General features: G+C 37.9%; 3 protein-coding genes across 10 annotated transcripts in view; 2 read left to right on the top strand and 1 right to left on the bottom strand.

The window, feature by feature from the left end:
• Window positions 1-3,199: 3,199 nt before the first annotated feature.
• The window catches only part of LOC115454329 (phenoloxidase-activating enzyme), a 30,319-nt gene continuing 11,130 nt past the window's right edge, over window positions 3,200-22,388 (bottom strand). For 7 of the 8 annotated variants that reach the window (XM_037444226.1, XM_037444248.1, XM_037444237.1 and 4 more), the window contains 7 exons: window positions 9,892-10,046; window positions 8,878-9,026; window positions 8,176-8,336; window positions 7,553-7,724; window positions 6,156-6,361; window positions 4,499-4,665; window positions 3,200-3,494 (listed from right to left, as the gene is read on the bottom strand). In XM_037444226.1, the coding sequence (XP_037300123.1) occupies window positions 3,225-3,494; window positions 4,499-4,665; window positions 6,156-6,361; window positions 7,553-7,724; window positions 8,176-8,336; window positions 8,878-9,026; window positions 9,892-9,900 (1,134 nt within the window). In that variant the 5' untranslated portion in view covers window positions 9,901-10,046 and the 3' untranslated portion in view covers window positions 3,200-3,224. Of the gene's footprint in view, window positions 3,495-4,498; window positions 4,666-6,155; window positions 6,362-7,552; window positions 7,725-8,175; window positions 8,337-8,877; window positions 9,027-9,891; window positions 10,047-10,842; window positions 10,971-22,388 lie in introns of those variants that run through there. The other variant, XM_037444219.1, reaches the window with a different exon arrangement.
• Window positions 13,525-14,613, top strand: LOC119190919. The gene is made up of 2 exons (XM_037444280.1): window positions 13,525-13,699; window positions 13,929-14,613. The coding sequence occupies exon 2, from the start codon at window positions 13,929-13,931 to the stop codon at window positions 14,532-14,534; it is 606 nt and encodes a 201-aa protein (XP_037300177.1). The 5' UTR covers window positions 13,525-13,699; the 3' UTR covers window positions 14,535-14,613.
• On the top strand, window positions 15,068-21,709 carry LOC115454286 (phenoloxidase-activating enzyme). Its single transcript, XM_037444271.1, has 8 exons — window positions 15,068-15,175; window positions 16,632-16,786; window positions 17,399-17,547; window positions 17,767-17,924; window positions 18,465-18,630; window positions 19,715-19,920; window positions 20,314-20,483; window positions 21,205-21,709. The coding sequence occupies exons 1-8, from the start codon at window positions 15,127-15,129 to the stop codon at window positions 21,472-21,474; spliced, it is 1,323 nt and encodes a 440-aa protein (XP_037300168.1). The 5' UTR covers window positions 15,068-15,126; the 3' UTR covers window positions 21,475-21,709.

Raw genomic sequence — 22,388 nt, 5'->3', positions numbered from 1 at the left:
TAACTAAGCATAGCTTTGCGAAATTTTTATAAGCAAGACTGCATATTTGTACAATATTGACTTATGTATTATTTTCTTTTACATAATATTCTAAAACTATTAATTCCGTGCGTCTCCTCCTAAAATACATTCATTTTAATTTGAGACCAACACTACTTAATAAACAATTTAATAAGGCATATTTTGGTAGTTTAAAATATATAAAAACACCTAAAATTGATTTTTTAACAAATTATTCGTAAACCTTTGCATATTCCTAAATCGTGCGTCGAAGTGTATTGAACGAACGCTCAAGGGCGTTATTATATACGTGGGAATTACGTATGACCTAAAAGACACAACACACAATCATTTGTAAGGAATATCTTCTGTATAGAAATCCCGTTACCTTCGAATTAATTGTTATAGTTTCCGTTGTGGGGAATTCACTTTCGGAAAAAAAATATGTACTGTCGTCGGACCGAAACGAAGAAACGACGAAGTTCGGATTTAACTTTATTACTAAATTACTTCGGATCCATTACTGTTCCGTAGCGTAACTTAGTGGTAGAATCAATTCCCCGTATTATTTTTTTTGCAGTACGCATTGGAACGTTATCCTCGCAGATTGTTTTAAAAAGGGATAGCAAAACCCTATAAGTTCTTACAAATTCCATGTCCGATGAAATATTACAATGAACGGATCGGATCCGTCGTCGAATCCGTCATCGGATCCGTAACACTTCGTAGTAACAAAATGTGCGATCCGTTATCCGAAACTATGGATTTCGTTTTTCGAAGTAGACCCTCTGGTTAAAACCTTAAACGGATAACCTTTTCCGCCCCTCGAAAGAAGTGAATTAGGCACCACACCGACGCTAAATTGCTGAGGCCGCTATCGATAACATAATACTTTGTTTCTCAAAATAATGAAACATAGAATCCGGATTAAAATAACCAAGGAATGTCTCTACATTTATTAAATATCACAGTTTAATACTCTTGGACGCTCATGCGTACTCAAAGGCATTAAAAGGCATCTGAAGTATTGAAAAATTTATTCTTCACTTCTTTCATTCTAAAGACCGGATATTTTTAGTTAATAGTGTAGCAGATTCACAAACACAGAAGTCTCTGGAAATTATTATATTTTTATATTCATTATATAATATTTTATAGTATAAGTATATCTGTATTAATGTAGATGTATGTTTTATATAATATATGTATGTCTTAATTATATTTTATATACTTACACCTTCATTGCGTCATCTCTGCATCAAAGGTTGACTGTTAGAAATGCCTCAGGCATTAAGTCCACCAGTATACCTCTACTGTTTAAAAAGTTGAAATAAATAAATAATAGGGGACCGGACAAATTTTCAGAAGGTGTTTTAAATTGATCATTGTGGATATAAATAGCCAAGAAAAATAGTATTTTGCACAAATAAAGCTTAAAAAGTACATAAAACCATGCCTAAATGTTAAATAGCTATAATTCCCGCGCAAACGCTACATTATGTCATTTCGTCTCGTGTGACGTCATACGTGGATAAAGCAACTTTACAAGTCTTGTCATTTGAACAGTGATTCAATAATGCCAGATTAGTGTTATTTACCCGAGATTTAGGGTAAAACTGAATCAGCAGGGTATTTTTTTATGGTAATTATTGCGGTAATTCTACGAGTTAAGGTATTAAAGCTATTGTTTCACGGTATTGTAATAAATATTGAGCTTAAAGAAAGATGTTTCCTACAAAAATTGTAGGCCATGAAACAATTATAATTTTTTATTCAATACAATTTTCGTGTACAGCTAGTTGTTCCTAATAAAATGAGATAATTAAATTAATAATTATTGAAGTGGAAGTGAAGAAAGAAGTGGCGTCTGCATAGATAAGGAAGTAGAAAAAAAAAGTACCGAATTATTTATGATTGGTTTAAGGGTAAAATTTCAAATTGCAAATAATCCTGGGGTAAAGAGAAATTATGATCTGGCAACACTGCATAGACCGTGTTATCTCAGGCAATCTCAGGTTACTGTGTAACAACCAGAATTCTATATAAATAAATATTCTATTCCATATCATGTGGCAGCTAAAACATAAATAAATACATCTCATAACCATAACCTCCCTGGGTGTACAAATGATTTACTTAATTAATTGAAATATTCATCGATTTATTTTAAACCGAAACACTATTTTTATTTACTTACATCAAAGTGATCCTCACAGAACTAAATCGGTGAGTCTGCAGACATTCCGTCGTAGGTTCGTCTTGCTAACTGCGGCCACTTTATTCGTATATCTGCTTTTCGTGGTAAGTACATCAATAAATAATTTGTTTGGTAAAGATATAGAAGTATTATTACATTCAGGTACGACGCACCAACGATATTTTTGCGGTCCATTATGATTAACGATTAAACAATCTGTAAACGTTAAGCTGGAAGATAGTAACAACGTCCCGTATAAATTAATATTAATTATTAGAACAGTTCTGTGTCAAAAAAACACCTTTAAAGCATTAAAATAACACAACGCGGCATGACATCCAGATGACGTCTGTTTGTTTACATTTTACCCACGTGTGACGTCATGCGCCGTGATTGGTGTTTCATTTGCCGTAAAGAATAGACTAAAAATATTATAATTATTGTATTTTATTTATTGATTTAAAAATACAAATCACAACTCTTTTACAAAAACAAATATGAGATAATATTTTTAATATTACAAACTTTACTTTAAACTGAATTTCAGATTTTTCGGTTATACCTGTCCGGTCCCCTATTGTTCACGCAAAAGAATACTCATGTGATTTTTCTACATTGTAATTTCAGGAAAAACGAATGCTGGTGTACTCCCAGTGTAGTAAATGGATAACCAAGGGCCCTGGTCCAAAAAATGTTATCCTGGCTCAGTGTGTGTATCACGCTTAACTGATGCGAGGACCTCGAGAGAAAAAGTACCTAAAATGCTTTGTTGGGTTTCACATGGTGGTGACCTAAAAATAAGGTCAGGTCAGGGCCTGAGGGGGTCCCTAGTCTCAAGGACACCGGTGCATTACGCCGCCTAGCCGCAGTTGCGGTTTCTGGGCCACAATTCCAGTTTCCAGGCTGATACGAAAATTCTATTACACTCTCCCCTCCCTGAGGTTCGAACCCGAGATCTCAGCAATACTTCGAATAGGGTAAAGAAAATTAAAAATAAAACAATAAAATTTAAAAGAAATATATAAAATTAATGTCTCATATTCTGTCTGATCCATGGAAGATATTCGTAGACATAAGTGTAGACCCCGGGTATGCCTGCCTGGCCACATATACTTGCGCCCGCGCCGACCAGGCCGACTACTTCGAACTTCCACCCCTCTCTAGACAGATACATGAGTGGACCTCCGGAGTCGCCTCTACAAGCGTCTTTGCCAGAAACTCCTCCAGCGCAGATCTGTCCGCTTCGAAATACTATATTTTCAGCTCCCTTTAGCGAACGGACGGCCGTCTGGCATTGCTGTGGAAAAAATAATGCCTTGAAATTAAACTATTATTCGAATTTTATCTCGGTTTTAATATTTTAGTTATCTTCCGACGCTTCGAAGACTTTGCAGCCTTTGTGCCCCCCCCCCCCTCGTGACTACGAAGGCTGCAAAGTTTTAATTTCATTAATTAAATTAATTTTAATGTCTAACATTCGCGTAAACATAAGAAATCATTAAACATATACTTTATTCAGGAAACGACGTGTTATAAAGTTTCTATTTTGTTCGAGGAAAGAAAAGTTATATTTAAAGTACTGTTTGTGATTTATTCGGATAAATTAAAGCACTCTTTGTATCAAATTCAAAGCTTTATATCGTCTATTCACGTTTAGTTTAATTGAAACTTTTTTTATTCCAAGTAAATTAAAACACATCACGCATTTATCCCCGAAAGGGTATGCAGAGGCGCAACCAGAGCACCCACTTATCGCCAAGTGTGTTTCGTCCCATGACGTGATAGGGAACGAGCCATCGCCATTTCCAAAATCCTGACTCCGGGAAGTAAAGTAAATCCCTTTTATTTTTATGAAATTGAAACAGAAATCAGAATGCTAGTAAGAACAAAAAAGTATAATAGACCAGGGGTTCCCTAAATATTTTTACCATGCTCTTTAATGGAAAGCAGATGATGCTAGAGGACTTACCAAATATCCTACCTAATGTTATGAAAGTGCATTCGTTTATTTAGTTTATTTCTAACGCCTTCAGGCCTTTACTTCTGAAAGTCATGATCATGATTTTTTGCATATTCGTTGTAAGGGATACGGAAGGAGATATGGTACATTTCATATAAAACTAAAACCACGAGGATAGGAGATTGTCAAAATCTACATTAACGCTCCACTTTACATGTAGTCACGCCTCCCTTAGGGAGCCCTCCACTTTGAAAAGTAAATAGACCATTTGAAATTTTAATTTGTTCAGGTTTTGTGGCTCACTGCACTGTATTCAGATCAAAATATAAACTAAAACTTACATCTCTAACTACGTAAGGCACTTCTACATGTAATTTTACTTCGCTTTTGCGGAATTGTTTTGTTTTATTTTCAAAATACAGGCCCCACCCGGCGACGAAAAATGTGAAATTCAACGGCGGTGACAGCGCGTAATCCACCTTCGGCAGGCAAATGGGACGGATGAAGTCTGGAAATTAAACCATAACATATTATTCCATGTATACAAGGTCATTTTCACTTTGCGTTACTAAATGAAACCATATAATCGTCTTGACATTTGCTAAAATTCCAAAATGATCTAAATACTGTACTGTACTGTAGTACTGATTGACGAGAGATGATTGCCAGTCTACACAATTATGCCGGCCTATTTGAAACTTGATATACACAGGCTGATCTCGGAACGCGACAGTTACGTGAGCTACTGCTTATACTTCTTGTGTACGGTGGTTTATCCGGAATGGTAAAATATCATACCACCACTCCTACCATTTTCACCCTTCGCAAATTCCTCTCCCGAGCCACTGCATTAGGGCATGCAATTATCGAAATAGTCCGATAAAAAAAAATCGTTTTTATTTTCGGATAAAAACCGATAATTATCGGTCTTTAATATAAAATAAAAAACTTGTTTTTTTGGCTTTACTGTAGCCAAACGTGTAATTTATGTTATATACTGCTCAAAGTAATCGGACGAATAATATTTTAAAGTAGATTTTTTTTTAAGGTTTTAATTATAACTGAGTGACCAATAAACAATGTAGAATAATTAAAAAAGAAAAGGAGGATAGTGTTTTTTATTAGTAGTTTCAATAAAGTAGCCAACAGAGTATAAACACCTTTTTATTTTGGCACAGAATAGTGACTGCACTGCAAACGATGGTAAGCGCGATGCCGTCCAGATGAAGTATGGAATGGCAACAAATGTCTATCTCATACCATCTGACACAATCATGTTGGCCTACTAAAATGCTTCTTCACGCTACGGTAGAATAACTCAGAATTATAGGAAGAATGGAACACGTGCCCACCCAAACTATTCTGATTTTGCGGCAAAGAAAAGTTTTGGTGAACCTTTTCCTTTCGAGTCGTGATGTATCAAGCTGTAGCTCCGCATGTTATTACGCGTGTTTCTGCTGGGGAAGTTCTAAAGGAGATGATTTTCAAATTCAACAATTGATCAGATGATTCGCCACGATAAAATATAGATAATCGATATTTATCGTTTTTTTTTCCGATATTTATCGTTCCTCTTAAATGGACCGATAACCGATATAATATCGATTGTCGATTATCGGATAGCATGTCCTACACTGCAGTTAAGACAGCTGCGTGACCCCAGTATTCAGTTAGCAGAGAAACTTGAGACTACAATATTAAATTAAAACTATTTTACGGATTTTATCGCGGTTTTTATATTATAATTTTCTCCAGACCTTTAGAAGACTTTGCAGCCTTCATGATCACGGGTTGAGGTGTTGGTCATCCGAAAAGTCAGTTACAATATCTACCTACATTTTACAAATATATATTTTTTTAAATTTTTGCTTGGTGGTCCGATCTACGCAGAATGAGCTCACAGTGTCTTGAAGTCTGGCAGCCGGTCTTTTGGGTTCCAACTTAAATAAATTATATAGTACAATAGTCCAAAAATTCTACAATATCATAACCGCAAACCTGTATATGGAGCGTAGATCTTGAGCCTGATGAGTGCTATGTCATGTCTCTTGTGAGGGTCGAACCTGTCGTACTTCGGATGAACAATGATCTCCTCAATGGGCGCGAGGATCATATCTTCGGTGCAGTCCAGTTCATGATCCGACAAGCGGAAACAATCAGGTCCTTTATTAGTCGTGTTGTATTCGCCGAGACGCACGTATTTACTGAAAAGTATGTTTTTATAAATGAACAAATGGAATACATTAGAGGCCATTCAAGTATTAAGTAAAGCAATTTGGGAAGTAGAAGGGGTATTGTAAAACGTTACGATGCGTTACAGGGCCGGGAGGGGGTTCTCGTACAACGCGTTATGTAACATTGTTTTTTTTTATTTTAAAACAATAACAAAGGTATTTTGGTGACTTTCCGATATTTTGCGTAAAATAATTGTGAAAATTACAAAAAAAAAATCACTTTAGAGTTACATAACTTTTGGAGGGGGACGGGGGGGGGTTACAGGAAAACGTTACGAGGGCGGAGGTGTCAAAAATCTTCAAAAAATGCGTTACGTAATACTTGAACGGCCCCATACTTGTTTAAGGTTATAGCTTAAGGTCCATTTTTCATACATTTTGTTTCACAAATTTCGTCGTATTAAATTTTAAAGGCCGAAATATCCATGCATATTAATTATTTTTACGTTTTTCTTTCAACTGCGAGAACTAATCACTAACTAGTCGTGAATTTAAATTCTTTACTTGTCAATACTTGTTTAGTTACCCAGATTAAAGGTGAAACAAAATGTATGAAAAATGGACCTTAAGCTATAACCTTAATGCTTGCAATGGTAATGAAGTGTGCAAAATTACAATGAGCTTCTAGAGGTTTCTTAACTCATTTTTGCCACGCCGACTTACTGCCTAAAATGGAAATGCCTACGGCCCTCATTTTCTGAATAATGTAATTTTTCCTTAGATTATAACTAAATAGGCCTTTATTAATTAGACGTAGACACGAAAAAAGGATCCGACCCACTAAATGTTCGAAAATGAGCCGAATATGCCAAATTAGTTCTAGTCTATAAGGTCTATATTTTCCATTAGTAATAACAACTTAGTCAAAATATGTTAACCGTTAAATCAAGCGATAATTCACCAAGATTACACACATATGTTTTTAGAAAAGTCAGAGGTGTATGCCCTTCTGATTTGAACATGCGGACATTCGTCTCGGTAGTCCGTTCCACAACCAACTAGGCTACCGCGCACTTCGGTTGGATCTATTTTGCATATCTACGTTCAATTAATCTTCATTTTGTTTACCAGGAACACGCGCTGAAACGACGAAGCCAATCTTGACGGATTTATTACTTAATTTACCTCGAGGACTTTTGAGCTAAATAAAGTCTTACTCACGGAGTGCCTTCTTTGAGGATAGCGCCGGTGACACAATGCGCAGCCGTGAGCACATATTTACCGCTGATTAGGGCTCCTCCACACATCAGCTTGTTTTTTTCTATAGGATGTTCATACTCGATCACAACCAGCCACGGATACTGATCGATGAAGGTCTGGTTGCCACCCGTAGCTGTTGAAAAATAATTGAAATAACCAGGAAAATAAAACACCTAAAAATTTTTAAATATGGAACTTATTAATGATTTCTTATGGTTACGCGAATGTTAAACATTTAAATTAAACTATTTTACGAAGTCTCCGACTCCAACTTTGCGGATGAACAACACCTCAGTCCACCCCGTGACCATGAAGGCTGCAAAGTCTTCGAAACGTCGGGAGAAAAGTAAAATATTAAAACCGCGATAAAATAGTTTAATTTAAATATGGAAGTAATTTCTAGTATTGGCAATGTTAGCTTTTATGGGGAAAGAACAAATGGCGCCCCCAAAGCAGATTTTTAAATATTCCTTGTCAGGTTATAGCTTATAGGTTTCGAATTTAAGTCCTAAAATTGCAAAAAGACGGATACTCCCTCGTAAACGGAATAAGGACTCCTAACCTAAAATTAAAAAAAATCTAACCTAGAAGTTTGTTCTCCTCAAAATTGTCGACACCGCAGCATCCGTCTTCCTCTTCGTGAGGTGGTAATGCCGATACTCTCTCTGCACAGGATTTTTGCAAAGTCATCCCCAAGTTTGGTCGTGGTCCGCAACACACGCTATAATCTTGGGGTCCAGCGCATCTGTAATAGATTAGCAGCCGTTTTTACAACTGATCCCATCTTAGGGCCGTATTAAAATTAATCTTAATTGAGTAGCATCTCAAGTAGGCATTTAGTGTATTGAACTGTTTATTGAACAAAGCTTATGTTGCCATATAAGCGCCTGTTCCCAAAACTCATTGAGTTTGAATTGTTTAGTAAATAAAAGTCAGTTCTAAAACCTAAATGCTGTGTCTTAAGATATCATTTGAGATGTTGATATCTATTGTTTGTAATGTCACTTTGTATTTTCTGGTGGTAGAATATATTCTATATCCACTCGGATAGCAACCAACATACCCGAGGTGTTAAAACCCGCCATAGCGGCCCACGTTAGTGTGTCGCGTTCCGGGATTAGCCTGTGTATATCTGATTCCAAGGCCGGCATAATTCTGTTGACTACCGAGGGGTAATCATCTCTCGTCAGTCGACATTCTTTTGGACCACATGCCATTTACCATCAGGTGCAGTGGGGTCCCTTTGCCCCGCCCGAATAAAAAAAGAATCATGATAGAAGGATTACTTAGAGGATTTGAGATAATTCAATTTAACAGTATCATTCATTTCCTTCAGCAGATCTGAGAGATTTGAACATGTGATAATGTTGACGCATTGTCCTTTCTTGCCATCGGGCGTGGTGCAAGACAGCTTGTCTGTATCTGGGCAGCAAACCTACAAGAAGAGAACATACTATCTTAATCTTAAACAATATCAGTCCTGGATTTGTAAATAGGCCGTATAGGCCGCGGCCTATGGGCGACAGCCTCGTAGGGGCGGCAGATTTCAGAGGACGCTCACTCGATTTAATTGATCATTCACTTATTTAACTTTAGTGCCTTCCGTAATACAAACAAGTGGAAAATTATCAAGTATTTTAGAAACCTACAAACATACATAAACCTACCTAAATGAGGCGACGGAAATAAAGTGGCCTACACTCATAAAAAATATAAATCCGGCACTGAACAGTACACAAATAAAATCCTGAGTTATATACATGGATCTTGTAGAGACGAGACGGAATTTTCGTGCTTTCCGGCGGTTTTGCCATATGGAATCAAATCTAATAGCTTGCGTCATAAGACCCTTTTGTTTAATTTTTATCCGTAGTGCTTTGCAGCTTCTAAACGTCCCTGTACTTGATGTTAAAATGCATCTTTAGTTCATTCTGCCGCATTGTTATGGAGGGAAGTGGATAATTAATATTTCCAACTCCTCCTATCTTTCTATTTGATTATTTCCGTTGGGATGATGACTTATTAGTGTTTTCTGAGACTCGCCCAGCTCGACCGCTCGGTATAACAGTACCACTGCTGATCTTGGCTTACAGGAGTTGTAGTGGCGTGTGTTAATACGGAACCATCAGCGTGAGAATCCGACTTGTCCGTTTTTTTTATTCTTGTCCGAAGTCTCACGCTGACTAAGGCCTCCACTGAATACTACTACTGTTTTTGCGCGCACCATTAAGCATCACATCGCAAGCAAGACATCACATTCAATCTCCTCTTGATAAATAGAACTGCAATCCTCAACTTACCTTAGGCATATTCCCATCGTACCCACATTTGGATTTCCTCAAGAATTGCTCGTCTAAAGAAGTTCGTTTTGCCTTAACCACTATTCCGCGCAAGAGATCACACTCGTATATAGATTTACACGTGCCTTTGTCGTCAGTGGGTGAAGTACATGGCTCTGTAACAATGATTTTAAGATTAATATACCACCTTTAGGCAAAGGACGACTTCCCATAATAGTTCAAAACACAAGTCAGGTACATAGTTATTTGATGAGAAAGTAGAAGTTTAAAAAAAAGCGTTTTTTTGTTTAGAAAAAATATTTTCTTCTGGTTTCAGAACAGGATGATTGAAAGATGGCAATGGTCATCAAAAGCGGGGATAGCCTAATTGGGTGTGGAACGGACTGCCGAGACACACCTCTAACTTTTCTAGAATTATGTGTATATTCTTTGTGAATTATTGCTTGCTTTAACGGCGAAGGAAAACATCATGAGGAAACCTGCATACCTGAGAAATTCTCTATAGGAATTTTGAGGGTATGTGAAGTCTACGAATCCGCACTAGGCCAGCGTGGTGGACTAAGGCCTAGTCCCTTAGTAGTAGAGGAGGCCCGTGTCCAACAGTGGGACAGTATACAATACAGGGCTGATATTATGTTAGTCAAAAGGCATTAAATGAACTGGACTTGTATCAGGACAATGTCCTTCTACCGTTTCATTAAATAAATATGCGCGCGCAGAGACGCTTACTCAAAACGCGTATCTGCATCTAAATACACCGTGTACAATCACCCTAAGATAAGGAAAAATGCGCAAAATATGTTTATAAATTTAGATAGACCGGTTTGCTTCATTGGCCAACAGCTTTAGAAATCTAAAATGGTATTATTTAGAGTAAAAATATCATTACTTTTACACAATACTTTTGCTTTATTGAATCTTATTTAAGGTTAAAATTTCAGAGAAACTTACCGCCACTCGTAAATGCTATGCCAAAAACACACAAAACGAGAGCAAAATGCATTATTAAGTATTTAATTCCGAGCAAGAACACGTCTGTTTCCTTATACGGTCAGTTTCTTACCAGTGCATTAATATCCGCGCGGTAATTCCATTCTCGAAGATGAATAAGATGCTTGTTTATACATTCAACCCTTCGATATATATGTACTAGGTACGAGATTTGGCGTTCCGAACGTTCACTGTGTGCAACTAAATTGAACTGTAATCCATTCAAACTGACTTTAATATGGTCAATATTGACAGCTTGTGGTTGTGTACGCAGTGGCGCATATAAGAACTCGAGACTAAGTGTAAAACTGAATTTTACTAAAAAATATTAGTCAAATTAGTAAAATTACTTATTTGATGTTCAAGTGAATAAATAGAATCTTACTTTATACTTTTTCCATACTAATATTATAAGTACAAATGGTTGGATGTTTGTTAGAAGTAAACGCAGAAATATCTGGACGGATTTTGATGGAATTTAGCACTCAGATAGACCATGTCCTGGATTAACATATAGGTTACTTTTATCCCGGTAATGTCCTCTTGTGGAAAATATTTGAGTACTAGTTGACCCGACAGACGTTGTCCTGTCTTAACTATGTATGCATGCGCGCATTCTGTCGATTGCTGACAGTTATTTCAAACCACTGACAGTTATCTAAAATTAATATTGTCGTTAAGTTTTCTTAAATTTTCTAAATTTCCGCGCAATTTTATGATTTTTTTCTTTCATAAAAACCTTCTCCTGTCAATAACAAACACAACAAAAAAAAATAGTGAAATCGGTCCAGCCGTTCACGCGTGATGGCGTGACCAAAGGAAATAGGTATTCATTTTTATTTTTTTTATATAATATATAGATTTAATCTGATTCTATGAGTAGATGGCGCTGACGTCTCACAGATGGCGCTATGGAAAGCTACCATGATTTAGGGCTTTGTCTAGCGAAAGCGGGGGAAGCCGCAACCCTTTGTTTTTTAAGATGTTTGAATGTTAGAAGTTTGGAAGAAGAAGAAATTTGGCTTATATATAGATAGATATTTTATTATTATTTATTTTTTCTAACCCAAATTATTATTTACTAGACTGCCCTCTCTTTCTACTTATCTTATATCCATCTCATTGTTGTCTGGAAAATGTTGCTTGGAGCGAACCGCCACTTGTACTAATTGTTATTTCTTATTTTTTATTTCAATTGTTTTACTTGTGTGCCAAAAAGAGTGAATAAATAAATAAATATTATCCTCTGTCCTGTATCCTATTTCTGTGGATGCTGCAGTTTCATATATAAATATTCCTGATCCTTGAAGAAACTTCAAGAATATTAATAATTTTATAAATACGTATAAGTACATTTTAGTTATACTTTTATCTCGGGAGAGGTGTTTCACACATGTTTCATATAAAATGTTTTTGTTGTTGCTAACTGTACATTATTCCCAGGAATCTCAGGAATGCGTTCAGTATTACTTAAGTTAAAGCGTCAATACCTATTACTGAGACTGCAGAACTGAAGAACTGAGACGCTACCTTCGCCAATAATAATAATAATAATATCAGCCCTGTATTATATACTTGCCCACTGCTGAGCATGGGCCTCCTCTACTAATGAGAGGGATTAGGCCTTAGTCCAGCACGGTGGCCTGGTGCGGATTGGTAGACTTCACACACCTTCGAAATTCCTATAGAGAACTTCTCGGATGCGCAGGTTTCCTCACGATGTTTTCCTTCACTGTTAAAGCGAACGATAAATTCACAAAGAATACACACATGACTTTTTTTAGAAAAGTCAGAGGTGTGTGCCCTTGGGATTTGAACCTGCGGACATTCGTCTCGGCAGTCTTCGCCAAGGAGAGAGGTAATTATGGGCCCCGACGCAAAAGAAATGGGCCCCTCTAGCCTATTGTGTGTAACATGGTTAGCGGATGCGAGGACCCGAGCGGGAACAAATGCTGTTCAGTGCACTGCAGCCCCAAGACCTACAGTAGCTACATAATACTTAAATATGTACCTACACTCACCAGTTTTTGAAGGCCATACCGGCCTACAATTTAGGTACCTACACTTACATTACAATTTAAAAAACTGGGAAAAGGCGCGTGCAACCCAAGTGTACTAAGCAACGATCCGTTATTGCTACAATAAAAATAAAGTTTATCGGTAAGGTAAGGTTTTTTGGTGGTCCGATCTACGCAGAATAGTTGTATAATTGTAAAATGTAGGTAGATATTGTAACTTTGACTTTACGGATGAACAACACCTCAGTCCCCCCCGTGACCATGAAGGCTGCAAAGTCTTCGAAACGTCGGGAGAAAATAAAATACTAACACCGCGATAGAATCCGAAAATTAGTTTAATTTTAATTTCAAGGAATTTCTAGGTCAAACATGAAGACAAAGGCATGAGGGATAAATAAATAAAGTGTCAATTCTTAGCAGGTACAACAGACTGCCCGCCCTGTGGATCGGGGGCGTTTGGAGAATTCCACCACGGTATCCCCTGCCTGTCCTGTGGCAGCAAGGGGCCGTCGTGACGCTGAGAGCGTCCTTCGATGTGCGGGGGCTTTTGAGCCATTACTTGAAGACAATTTATGGTAGGGGAAGGGCGGGTAATTGGAGTCAGCGGGCAATCGGAATCACACGCATATCTACGAAACTACGCACCCGAAACCTAGGAACATGCCTATAACACCCCCCTCTACACCCGCCGGCCCCGTCGCGAACGCCCCCCGCCAGTTACCGCTGCCCGTCGCTGAGAGATAGTAGTGTGTTGTTTTCGCGCGTTGTCGATGTAATATTACGTAAAAATATTATTAGAGGTGAGTGTCGTTTTTTTAAGTTTACCAAATTTTGTATATTGTAGAAAGGTAGTCTGTATGTTTAAAATTGTGATAAGCGTCTTATATTACGATTCAAACTTAGGTTTTTTTATATTGTTATTATTTTGTTGGCAGTATAGTAGCGGCTAATAAGAGTCAAGTGACCCCCATTGTCCGCAGGTGATTACCATTACCCGCAAAAGACTAATGTTAATATTATTGTTTCTAGATGCCGAAAGTACGAGTAAGGAGCACATCAAAACTATTAGATTTATCAGCTGTAAGTGAATCAGCGCAAGTAGTTATCTCTTCCCCGACATCACAAGACAAAGAGTCGTCTGATCCTACGTCAAATGTTCAATTTTCCGATTTTATAAAATTACCAGAGAAAACAACTGTGGCTAAAGAGAAACAGCGTCGAAAGAAGCAGCATGCTACTGTATTAACCTCAACTCCACTGAAGAAAGATTTGATAGAAAAGGAAAATAAAAAGATAACAAAAATACAGAAAGAGCAAGAGAAAGAAAAAAAGAAATGGAAAGGTAAGGGTCAGGGGAAGAAGACTAAGGTGCAGAAGGGTGATGGTCCCCAAAGGGCAAAGAGACAGGTTCTTCAAGATTCAAACGATACATCAGTCTCAGACACTAACACTAACGACTTGTGCCAGGATGACGCAAATGATGATGCAGAAGACGCAGGAAATAGATGCTTGATATGCTGTGAATTTGGACGAAACAATGAGATGTGGTACCGCTGTACCACATGTGGATTGTGGGCACACGCAGAATGCACTGGATGGGATTCTGCCGAAGGGTACGTCTGCGATATGTGTTAGTTTTACTTGATCTTCATTTCCCACAGGCTGACCACCATTGCCCCGAAGTAAGTGCAATGGGTGTCAAACCTAGTGTTTTTTTAATCTTAATTTTTTCCCAAAGTTTATGTACCAAATGATTAAAACTGATCTCAATTGTTAGACAAATAAGTGTTTTTTGTTATAAAACATAAGCAATAAATATTTGATATTGAAATAAGCTTTTATTTGAAAACTTGCTTAAGTGACTCCCATTACCCTTTTCTACCCTAACTTGCGCTTGTTTATAGGCGGCAATATAATGTTATGTAAAAAAGAAATATCAGTGCCTAATTTATATTATATGGTATAACTTATAACCCACTCTGAATTCAGATCACGCCTGCGCGCTATCCCGCGTGCGACTACCTATTTCGGGGGAGTAAAATTTTTCTGATTGCAACCATACCGCCCCCTAGCCCACAGCCTCTACGGCCTATTATAAAATCCGGCACTGGACAATATACTCCGGTGCATCCACAACATAAAAAACATTTAGGTAAATCTTATTCACGCATCCTTTCTTACAAGTCAGAGGAAACCGGTCGTAGCAGGCGACAGACGTGTATTGATAATGTATTTTGCTCTTTTGTTATGTGTTGGGATAGCGAGTGTGCATGCAGGTGAGTTTTTTTAATCAATATCAAGAATAATTAGATGATTGAAATAATACTATTTATGGATTTTATCGCGTTTTTTTTATATTATTTTCTGTCGACGTTTCGAAAACCATCCTTGATGGTTATGGGGCGGACTGAAAGTCCGAGAGTTTGAGTCGGGAGAATATAATAATATAAATAACCGCGATGAAGTCTGTAAATAGTTTTATTTCAATATCTAACATTCGCGTTAACATGAAGAATCATTAATTAGAATGTGATTACTGTTATGTACTTTTATTTAATTATATTTTGAACAATGTTATTGTTCACTCTCTTCACACTCGTAAATCATACCTATTATTTATTTGTGAAAACTTTAATGGATTTTGTAACCAGTTCTGTTGTTATTTACTTTTGATATTTTCTGTTTGTTTGCTAAATAATAAATAAATAAATCACAATGAGGAAACATCGTTTGGTGATGAGCACACTGTACATAAACAGTGTCAACCCCAAATCAATTATAAAGCACTGCGTAGTACACTGCGTGTGATTTAGTCACTGGATTTTAAGTCTTATAGAGCCCAATATTTACGATACAATGTCTTTCAAATCAGAAGATGACAATTGCACAATTTTGCTTGATGGCTGAAGATGACATTGATGTGGTACGCTGGACATTCGTTTAGCTAATAAGAGAAACTTAGATAGATTAAATTATATGATTTACTCATTCTTCACTCACGAGATTTAATTTGAATGATTTGTTTTATTAGAGTTGTAAATTATTTAATTATGCGTAAGGTTTTCCTGTTTAGTCAATGTGTAGCATTGGGGTTTTTGTGTTGGGAAAACCGCGCATAAATTTTATTATGCGCGCAACCCAGAGAGTACGGTGGGACAATATTTTTTCCAATACAGTGGTGTAGCTAGGTTAAATTATAATTAAACGTAATTTTACTGCAATATATTATTTTTGCTTTGGTTGTTTAATTATAAGGATATTCTATACCTACTAATATTATAAAGTTAAAGAGTTTGTTTGTTTGAACGTTCTAATCTCAGGAACTACTAAACCGATGTTTTCACTAATATGAAGCTTCCTATTAATGAAAAAATGGTATGGTAAATGTAGTTACATTACTCCTGAGTAGGTGCTATAGATTTTTATTTCTCGAAAATATTTAAAGAATTCGTGAAGCCATTTGTTTGTGGCCTTAAAGATTATTTAAGTCAGTAAATGGGCGTCATTAAAACCTGAATCCGGCAGTAAGGAGACGATCCATTGGGAAACAGAAATCTATAAAATAATTTTATTTTGAAGTGTACAAAAAATCTGTTTACTGAGAACTAAAATACCTACGCGCGAAAGAAATATATTTTAACTAACAGCACCATCTTCTATGAAATTCGAAAAAGCGGGCAATTGCCAACCTCTAGGGTATTTGTAAGTCCAAAACAATTACTTCTGTTGCAGAACCATGTACTTCACCTAATAATGAGAAGGGCACGTGTAAATCTCTGTACGAATGTGATCTCCTGCGAGGGATAGTTGGGAAGGCAAACCGAACTTCTTTAGATGAGCATTTCTTGAGGAAGTCCAAATGTGGATACGATGGGGATATACCAAAGGTAAGTCGAGAAATGGCAATTCTATTTATCAAGAGGAGAACCTATTTTGACTATTTATCAATAGGCGACTAAATGAGATGAGGAAGCCTAATGGCAAGCGTTGACTTCCAATAAACAATAACATCAGTTGGATCTTGAATTGTAAAATGCTGTGCTGCAATGAATTTTGCACGCCAAAACCAATGGAAGTTACTCTTATAAAAAGGTCTTGCAACCAGTCTTAGAGACGTCGCGAATGAGCTCGCGCTTGACAAGGGATCTCATATGATAGATTAGCTACAGAAATATTTTTAGGTCCCTTCTAAACTATTAAAACGTGTTATACCGAGGTGTCTCGCCTGGAGCCTCGCATTGACTAAGGCTTCCACCGCTTAGAAAATACTGCTTAGAGGTAGAAAAGTAGACCCAAATAGACTCCCTCAGAAGACGTAGCATCTACCAGTCGTCATGATCAGATGCGTCGCGAGGTACTTTCATGATAAGACCTTGTAAAAACACAATTTGAATAAAGATATGAATTGAAAATGCCACAGACCCCCGGCCTGCAGGTTCTTGACTTAAGAGTAAGAGGACCGAAAAACGACTTTAGTAATTCTTCATCCTCCCTTGCAGGTCTGCTGCCCTGATACAGACAAGTTGACATGCGTCACGGCCGACGCCAATGATGGACAGTGCATCAACATTCGAGCATGTCCCGTGCTTTTAGAAATGTTGAAGGAACCAAATGATACTACTAAAGTGGAATACCTTAAGAATTCTCTGTAAGATTTTTTTTCCATGTTCCCTAGTATTTTAGCTACAAATAAACAAAGTTGGGTGGAGTAGCGTCTATTCTTGGCGTATATAATTTGGTTTTTTGTTAGTTGATTGCCTCCATCGTTTATTAAAACTTTAGCATTCTAAACTCAGTCGTTATGTTACGCGAGTGCTTCCTGGAATATTCATGATTTATTTCAAATTTTATTATCCTTTCGTTACAGTTGCCCCGGGCCCGAAGACCCTAGCGTGTGCTGTGGGCCGGCGCCGCAGCTACAAGAGCCAGTGTACGAGCAGTGCGAAGCGAAGGTATCAGCGCTGCCGCCCGACCCCGACAGCGACTGCTGCGGCGTCGATAGCAGTGTAGGAAACAAGATTGTAGGTCAGTTGTTGTTTGGACTTTAATGTAATTGGTGTCCCCCCAAGGCAATTCCCATGCAGGGGCGAAATTTGTCGTGACTTTAATCAGTCAAGTCTGTATTCCTCGTGGTTGTAAATACTCATTGAGGCCTATAAGTCCTTGCGAACTTTTCCTCTGCGTTTCCCTTCCGCCTATCTTAAAGGGGTTGCCATCGTTGCCCCAATTCCTACGCTCCTACGGGACCGTGCAGTCTGCAATACTGGGTCCCAGGTTTTTGTCACATAGCCAACAATAATTGAAGTTTGTCTTTGGTCATACCCTGTAATAGGCAACACTGGCTGCCGTTGCTTCTTTCTCCCTGTTCCGTTCCTGCCACGTCTGATGTCACGTACATAATAAAGTCTTTACTATGTCTTTTCAGTAAGACTACAAGTAAAATTGTATCCTCCAGTGTAGACAGCAAGGACGCCTACCAAAAAAACAATGTGTTTGGTCTGTACATGCCTACAGTAAAATAGTAACAAGTGATCTCTTCCAGACAACACTTTCTTTTGTTTTCAGGTGGTAAAGTTACCACAATCGATCAATATCCGTGGCTGGTGGTGATCGAATACGTCAAGTCGTTCGAGAAGAACAAACTGTTGTGTGGCGGCGCTCTTATCAGCGGCAAATACGTCCTGACAGCTGCCCATTGCGTCAGAGGACCTATACTTAATCGCGGGACACCGTAAGCGTCATTTTATTCTTTTAGTATGATAAATGTTAATGAAATCTGCACCTACGTATTTAAAAAAATAATACATGTAACGGGTAAGAGGCCTAACGTGGAGCAACACTATAATAAAGTGAGCTTTATTATTGTTGTACCTCTGCAAAAAATCACTTTATTAAATACATACACAGTTAGGCCTGTTATCCCGCAAAGGCGCAACTGGTACACACACTTTCCGGCGTGTATGCTCTCTCCAGATAGGCGGTCAGCCTATAGCCATATCGGGCACTAATTCTAGACGATGTCACTGCCCGATCTGTGTGGCTGAACCTGAGAACTCAGAACTACAGTCGTAGCGTAATAATACTACGCCAACTAGTCAGTCAAAAATACTATATACTAAAACTAGCGACCCGCCCCGGCTTCGCGCGGGTGCAATATTTCTCCACTATTTAAAGGATGTTATTATACATATAAACCTTCCTCTTGAATCACTCTATCTATTAAAAAAAACCGCATCAAAATCCGTTGCGTAGTTTTAAAGATTTAAGCACGCATAGGGACAGAGAAAGCGACTTTGTTTTATACTATGTAGTTATATCATGATCAGACAAGAGTAAGCCGCTCGCCTGATAAGCGATCAGCAATACGTAGCCAAAAATCCACCCACGAAACTCACCCATAATCTTTTTACAAACACACTCATCCCTTTTATCTCCGAAGAGGTGGGCAGAGGTGAAACTATAGTACCTACCCACTTTTCATCCCGCGATGTGACAGGGAGTAAGACTATCGCCGTATTAACGACGAAGAACATCATGAGAAAATCTGCATACCGAATAAGTACTGCATAAAAATGTTTAAAGTTTGTGAAGTCTGCCAACCCGCAGTAAACCAGCGTTGTGGACTAAGGACTAAACCCTGTCAGTAGTAAAGGAGACCCGTGCTCAGCAGTGGACAGTACCTATTATTTATTTATTTGAGAAACCAACAGAACAAAGTATCACTAAATATAAATTAAGGTTCTTAATCCAACACAGTTTCCACTATTATAATAACTGGGTATAATACAATTATTTATTAAGTATAATGTTTTCAGTAAATACGTCCGTCTCGGAGAGTATAACGTCACAAATGACGGGCGTGATTGCGTCAAGTCTGACTACGGCGACGATGATTGTACTGATGAGATGATCCTTGCCCCCATTGAGAAGATGATACCGCATCCGGGATACACCGGGCTGGACAATGAAAGGAGACACGATATAGCTTTGATACGGCTCAAGATCTATGCTCCTTATACCGGTATGTTTAGAAGAATGTTATGTCTATTGTTACTAGTACTGGCGTCTTCTCGAATTAAAATCCTACTACGTTCTTGTCCCGGATGAAAGTAGACTTCAGGTATGTTAATCTCGGGCATGGTATATGTACCATATTTCAAAATCCATTCAGCAATTTCTAAGATTGAACTCAGAGGCTCAGCACGGCATTCGTATCCAAATACAACTACGCCACAGAGACAATAAAACTGCTCATTTAGATTGAGAGTTTTAGCCAGGACAACAAAAAACCTCGCCATGTTGTGGTAAAATATGGAACTAATTTCTTGTACCTACTGAAACTCTAGAACGAAAAAACAAAATGGCGCCCGCTGTTTTTATTTACCAGATCAGGCTATAACTATTTACTTTTCAGACTTCATCCGTCCAATTTGCCTGCCGAAGATCGATTATTTGCTGTCGCCGCCCGCGGACTTCTCATTTTACGTCGCGGGCTGGGGAAGGGCTTACCAAGACCTCAAACAGGGAATATATCGGAACAGTGACGTCAAGAAACATGTTGTGATGCCTTATATTGATAGAGCCGTAAGTTTAGATATTTCGCTTTCTTCTTTATTTGCCTTGTTTTCCTATCATCCCACATCAATGTAGTTTTGATACATAAATAGATAAAACTGTGTGAGAAATAGTCTATTATAACGTGTTCGAATTTCAAAACGCGCCGAGCGGTTAACGCGCATGCGCGATCCGTTGTAATTGTGGCGTTACCGCTTGGCCAATGGCAAGCCACGTAACGGCTCGGGGACGCGTCGCCAGTCCGTTGCCGGCCCCCACACGCGCACGCGCGTCACCCGAGCTCCGTCGTGATACCGTTCATAATACCTTAAAGTATTCTCTCTTATATTGTGGAGCTATGCGTATCAATGATTACATAATTATAATAAAGTGTCAGTCGTCAATGACTGCCTCGGTGGCGTAGTTGTACTGCATGCGCGGTACGGCAGCGCTCTGAGGTCCTGGGTTCGAATCCCGGGTCGGGCAAAGTGATATTTGGGTTTCTCTGCTCAGTATCAGCCCGGAGTCTGGAATTTGTGCCCGATATGGCGATAGGCTGGCCCCCTATCACATCATGGGACGGAACACACTTGGCGAAAAGTGGGTGCCATGGTTGCGCCTCTGCATACCCCTTCGGGGATAAAATGCGTGATGTTGTGTGTTGTGTGTGTCAATCACGCGTGCTTCTTTACAATTTTAATTCGCTCCGAACTGACAAAGAAAAGTTCTTTTACTATGTTATTATTTTCAGGTGTGTCAAGCAGCCATTCGCACATTAAACGGACTTGAAGGTATAACCTTCGAAGAGGTACACATTTGCGCCGGTGGGGTCAAGGGTAATTCCTCCTGCAGAGGTGATTCTGGAGGACCCATGATGTATGAGAATAAACAACTTAGAAAATACGAAGCAATTGGAATCGTCTCTGCTGGTTCTCTTAACTGCGGGCGGGAAGGCATACCCACCGTGTTTACATATGTTTATAAATATCTGCCATGGATTAAAGCGAATATTACTCCTTAAACTTTCGTTTTAAAAAACGTATATTAAAATTTAATCTGAATTTAAATAATGTTTATAATACTTAATTTAAAATATGAACAGTTATCAAAGGTTCTGAAAGTGCGAAAAAAGTTTTTAATTTTCTTGGTTAGGCTACAAAACTGAAAGATAAGACTGAACCTAAAAATTGTAAATAACAAAATATTTCATTATTGTTTACAATGACATTAATAAAGCTACATTCTGTATTTGATGATTTTTGTGTCTCTCTTCAGACCTTTTTTGAATTACAAATATTATAGTATGTAAGCATTCAAACATATCAAACTTGTGCAATATAGATTTTACTTTTCAGTTTTCACAGTAAAAAAAATATTTGCCTTTTTTGTTCATTATATTTAAAAAAATATATTTTATTCCAATTCGTTTAGGAATTTCTGATTGATTTATAAATTTACTCTATTGATATTCTTATTATATGCCACACTACTAAGTTTTTTTTAGGTCTTGGTACCTCAAATAAGGGCGGATTCAGCTGTCAGGCCAGGTCGGGTCACATAGTCGTGATCCAGTCACTAGAAGGTATAATTTAATTTAATTTTGATAATAATAGATACAAATGAAAAGTAGGTATTTTATTGATAAATGTAGGTATTCTGTTATTAATGCGCGTGCCGTCAAACAAAGTATTATATGAAATTAAATGTTCCAAGTACTTAAATAAAATCTATATTGTGCCAAAAATATATAATAACATAACATATGTTTAACAATTTTAAAAAGTGTTCCTCCTAGGTCCTGGATCCAAGGTGGGGGTCATGTCCCCCATGGCCCCCTCTGGATTCGCCCTTGACCCCAAAAGGAACCCTTATACCATCACTTTGTTGTCAGTCTATCTTTCAATACCAGGGGGTGGACACTTAGAACATTTTGTG

This window comes from Manduca sexta, chromosome 5 (genome assembly GCF_014839805.1).
Source record: "Manduca sexta isolate Smith_Timp_Sample1 chromosome 5, JHU_Msex_v1.0, whole genome shotgun sequence".
Classification (NCBI taxonomy): Eukaryota; Metazoa; Arthropoda; class Insecta; order Lepidoptera; family Sphingidae; genus Manduca; species Manduca sexta.
Note: the sequence above shows the minus strand (reverse complement) of the source record. Positions and strands in the feature narration are given on the sequence as shown.